This window comes from Rutidosis leptorrhynchoides, chromosome 5 (genome assembly GCF_046630445.1).
Source record: "Rutidosis leptorrhynchoides isolate AG116_Rl617_1_P2 chromosome 5, CSIRO_AGI_Rlap_v1, whole genome shotgun sequence".
In the NCBI taxonomy this organism is placed as follows: Eukaryota; Viridiplantae; Streptophyta; class Magnoliopsida; order Asterales; family Asteraceae; genus Rutidosis; species Rutidosis leptorrhynchoides.
The window spans coordinates 26,889,993-26,894,418 of NC_092337.1; the positions used below are offsets into that span (position 1 = coordinate 26,889,993).

The 4,426-nt window shown below is 37.1% G+C and overlaps 1 protein-coding gene across 6 annotated transcripts; it reads left to right on the top strand.

Moving 5' to 3' along the window:
• Positions 1 to 578: 578 nt before the first annotated feature.
• On the top strand, positions 579 to 4,157 carry LOC139846839 (uncharacterized). 6 transcript variants are annotated; one of them, XM_071836374.1, is made up of 6 exons: positions 579 to 1,061; positions 1,476 to 1,525; positions 1,635 to 1,826; positions 2,728 to 2,826; positions 2,925 to 3,062; positions 3,645 to 4,157. In XM_071836374.1, exons 3-6 carry the CDS (start codon positions 1,701 to 1,703, stop codon positions 3,912 to 3,914), a joined length of 633 nt encoding a protein of 210 aa, XP_071692475.1. In that variant the 5' UTR covers positions 579 to 1,061; positions 1,476 to 1,525; positions 1,635 to 1,700; the 3' UTR covers positions 3,915 to 4,157. The 6 variants fall into 6 exon arrangements, with proteins under 6 accessions (XP_071692475.1, XP_071692478.1, XP_071692474.1 ...); XM_071836377.1 differs by adding an exon at positions 1,967 to 2,022 and having other exon boundaries at positions 579 to 1,826; XM_071836373.1 differs by having other exon boundaries at positions 579 to 1,525.
• Positions 4,158 to 4,426: the final 269 nt, after the last annotated feature.

A 4,426-nucleotide genomic window follows, 5' to 3' on the forward strand; every position in this document is an offset into this window, starting at 1 on the left:
TATACTCGAAACAATTTCATTTCACGATCCAATTAATGCATCAAAGAATATCAGTAGGTGAATTATTGTTGCTTTCTAAAATCAACCGTTCATGCTTTCTAAAAATCAACCATCCATGTTAACAAACAAAAAATAAGTTTTCTATCTTCTAATCGTGTTAGGTGAATTATTGATGCTAGCATAATCATAATTCTAAATTCATACAATATCAACTAACGAGAAGAAAATTAATCAATTAATCAGGAAATAAACATCACGGCTCTAATACCAATGTTGTATTTAGTATAGTTTCTAGACATACCAGAAATTATACGGCGGAAGCGAATATGATCGGCGTTTAGATCACCGGTCGGGAAAGCAATCACAAATGGAAAGCTTTCATAGTTTCATGGCCTAAGTTCCTTCAACGGTTTGCAATGTTCCACTTGAACAAATATACTTACAATCTCTCAATTTTTTCTGCATATTTTTCTCTATCAATTGTTGAATCTATAAACAATGAGTTGGAGATATATATATAAGATATGAGTCAAGTCAACTACTCCCATCTCTTCCCCTTAGTAAAAGTTTGTGTCCCAACTACTCCCACTAAAAAAAGTGGTTGTGTGTGTAATTAATTTCCAACAGTTCCGTTTCTCCGGTGAGCTCCATTGTTTTTTTTGTTTTCCGACTGCCGTGTGGCCTTCCTCTGGCGACTATGGTGCTTTGGTGGTCGTAGTCGTACTCTACCGTTCTCGTGGCAGGTACGACAATGATTGCTTTGCTATCCTCTAGCTTGCTCTTTCTCGCAGCACTCACACACTCACAGGTGACCTGTAACTCGCCGGATTTGACTTGAATGGTGGTTTCTGGTGGTGTACCACTCTGTTGGCGGTGGCCACCGGAGGTTGTTATGTTCGGGTTCACAGCCGCTGCTTCTTTCGGAGTTTCTTTGGTTGTTTCTTGCCGGAGGAGATCTGGTTTGTTATCCGGGGTGGGATGGGGTTTTTGCGGGCTGATTCACATTTGTGGCGGCTTGTGTTGGCTTCCGGTGATTGAGTTTTTTGTTGGTTCTTCTTGCGGTAATGATTAGCGTTCTCCTGATCACAACTGCGGTTTAGTTTGATTCTCTACTTTGTTTAGTATAGCCGATTTTTTATAACCATAGTTTTGCTTTGTACCCTAGGTAAATGTGTTTTAACCCTATTGGTGAGACCGTTTGTTTTGAGTTTTGTTTAGTTTGATTAGGGCTTGTTTTGATTTGTACTTGTTGACTTCGAATCCGTATAATGTTATCGTTATTTTGCCAAAAAAATCATTATATCGACATGAATTGTTGGATAGTTACCTCTTTGGAGACTGTAACCGTCTAATCAATTCATCATTTTGCCATATTATCATGGAAATACAAAGCAAATGGAACAGTTTGTCTAACACAACCATTTGCTAATTTCGTGAATTTAAAGAACAATTATGTGCCTTGCGTAAGGATGCAGGTTTAGCAAAACATGTTCTGCTTGATCATTTTGAGGATATCTTCAGCAAGGTATATAAGCTAAACTTCTTTTATTAAAAATTAAATATTACTAAATTTTACACAGTATAAGTTTAACGTTTTTCCGCCCGTTATTATGATATCCGTTGACTCTCTAAAGGAAGCGATTTAGATGAATACTATCATTTTGCTTTGAAAGCGAAGAATAAGTCAATAAAAATTGAAGATGATGACACTGATAGCTGAAACTCGGTTCTCCGAGTCCGGTAGGGAAGTATGCAAACACGTTGTAGATGGCTTTGACCGAAATAAGTCGGTCAATGACGGGCTTGACCCGTCAGAAGAATACTTGGTAAATATCAGCACCTGGAACTCTTTATTTACTTCTAGAGTACTGAATTTGCAGTTGCAAACTAATCATGACGAATTAGTAATAACACTCGATTTTGATGTAAGTGGTTTATTGTATTGTATCATGTTTTTATATTCAAGCTATGGGAAGTCCGCTTGCAAGTGAATCTTTTAGAAAGATTCGATGTGCATATGAGGTACCTGTTATCCAATTTACATGGTGGTGTTGGGTTAAGCGGGCCGGTTTGGGGTTGGATTGACCAGCAAACACACTTTTTTTGTACCCTAAAACTATTTTTTGAAAAAGAAGTTGTATGCTTTAAATGTATACGTCATAGTTTAGATTAATTACATGTTTATCTGTATGAGTTTTCGTCCCGTCCCCCCGTTTTGTATTCCTCGGTTGTTGACGAATTCTTTTTGAAAATGTCTTTGTTTCTATGTGTTTTCGTTTTTTTAGCCAAAAAAAAAAAAAACAAATTACCTGTTTATATCTTCTGGATTTGACCCATTTGCGATGAGAGCATGGTTGTAAAAGTCCCCGGGTAGGATTTTGAAGTAGTCCAGTTAGTCACTGACTTGGTTGGTTGGTTGATTCAACAAAGTTTTCAAAAGTCCGATTTAGTCGGTCAAAGTCGGATAAATCGGTGAAAGTAGGTCAAACAGAGTCAAAGTCTGGTCAACGTCCGACCAGTCTCCGACTTGGCTGATTTTTTCGTTCAAAGCCTGGTTAAATTTGTTGAAAGTATGAAGTTGGTCAACGTCCGACTAGCCCCCGACTTGATCGGTTAGTCCCTAAAAGGTCCAGACCGACTACTCCCCAACTCCAAAACTGCGATCTATAGCTCTCCTACTGGATTTGTGGATATATGTATAAATCACTAATCTGGTATTGCGGTTAGGTTCTTTCTGATTCTGTGAAAAAGAGGGACTATGATAATCATATGAGAAAAAAAGAAACCAAAAGTTTGTTCGACAAGTCCCTGAGTACTTCCCGTCAGGTACATTTGTGAATAAACGTCTACTTTAACAATTAAACTCTCTATTTTTTAATTATTATCTATTTTATATGCTAATCATCTATATTGACCCAAAGCAGGACATGGCTGATTACTGCTCGGAGGAATCAAGACGTATACAATATACAAAATGTGGTCATTCACATATATGGATATGTACCAACAGGACCAAGTCTAAGGCAAGATGGTGTCAGGTGGGACCGACAATATTTATTGTTGTAAGTTTTAACTGATTGTCTTTGTTTAAGGATTGTTGTCAATATCATTAAGCGAAAGGTGGGGGCTGATGGGTAGAATATAAAGGCTCACTTGTGTTTGATCGGCCTCAACAGGTTTGGAGATCATTTTTTATGTTTTACCGAGTAACATTTTGTTTTTGAGCGTTTAGAACTAAGGTTGCACAAATTAGTACTCAGGGAATACTCGGTCGGGACTGTTTAGGGAGTACTTGGCAACTCGAGGAGTAGTCGGATGTTGACCTAGTTTGACTTTGACCGATTTGAACGAATTTTGACCGATTTTCCAACTAATCCCGAGTTTTGACCAATGTTTCAAGTAATCCCGAGTTTTGAACACGTAATTCCGAGTTCTGTAACATTGTTCATAACATATACTCCGTAACATGTAATATAGATTTATTGATTGTTGATCTGTCACGAACACCAAATTATGTGAAAGATTATAACCTTCAGAATGTGATGCACACGATGCTGTTTAGTTAATTATTCATGTAGGTGGAAATTCCACGTGCTTTTGTTTGTGCCGAGAGTAAGAAGGTAAAAGTTTTGATTGATGTACAGGGAATGGTTTGTAGGCCAAACAGACATCGTCCAAGTTTTCTAGTAAACATGGTTGGATTGGAGAAAGGTCGACGGTCAAACTCGAGTAGATATCCATGGGATTTGGATGCAGAAATGACAGACGAAGAGGAAGAATTTGAGTTATGGTTACAACAAGCGTTAGCCTCGGGCTTATTTTGTGAAACATCCAAACGTAGAAAAAGTTGGAGCCCGTTTAAGTTACCACAAAAGAAAGGTAATAAACAAAGGAATAATCGAATGTCTCAATGATTGTCAATAGATAGTCTGTCTTGTTAGAAGATTAAGTGGTCCTAGTCTTACCCCGTGCTGACCCAAGAACCGAACGAAGAACAGGATGGTGGAAGATAAGTTGACTGATTTCATTGATAGATTGTAGAGAACTTGTAGTAGTTTTCTTGGAGATTTTGATATTAGTGGAGTTACCAAGAATGTATATTATTAACATTTGATGGAGCTTGCATGATCAAGAATGTTATGTTAGTTTTTTTTTTATTCGTTTAAGTTCCACTGTGATGTGTAATATGTTTTAGGCATTTCTAATAAGCTATCTGAATATCAAAAGAAAAGAAAAAAAGTTTAGCCTTTTCTTTTTAAGATTTTGCAACTATTTTTTTTTTTTTTTTTTTTAAGGCAAGTTGTTGGCATCGCATACTCTCATTTGCCATTTATGCACTGTGAACTCCATCATGATATACTCACACGAGATCTCAAGTTTAAACTTCATAAACAAAAAAAGTTGCAAATGATCAATGGATTAACTT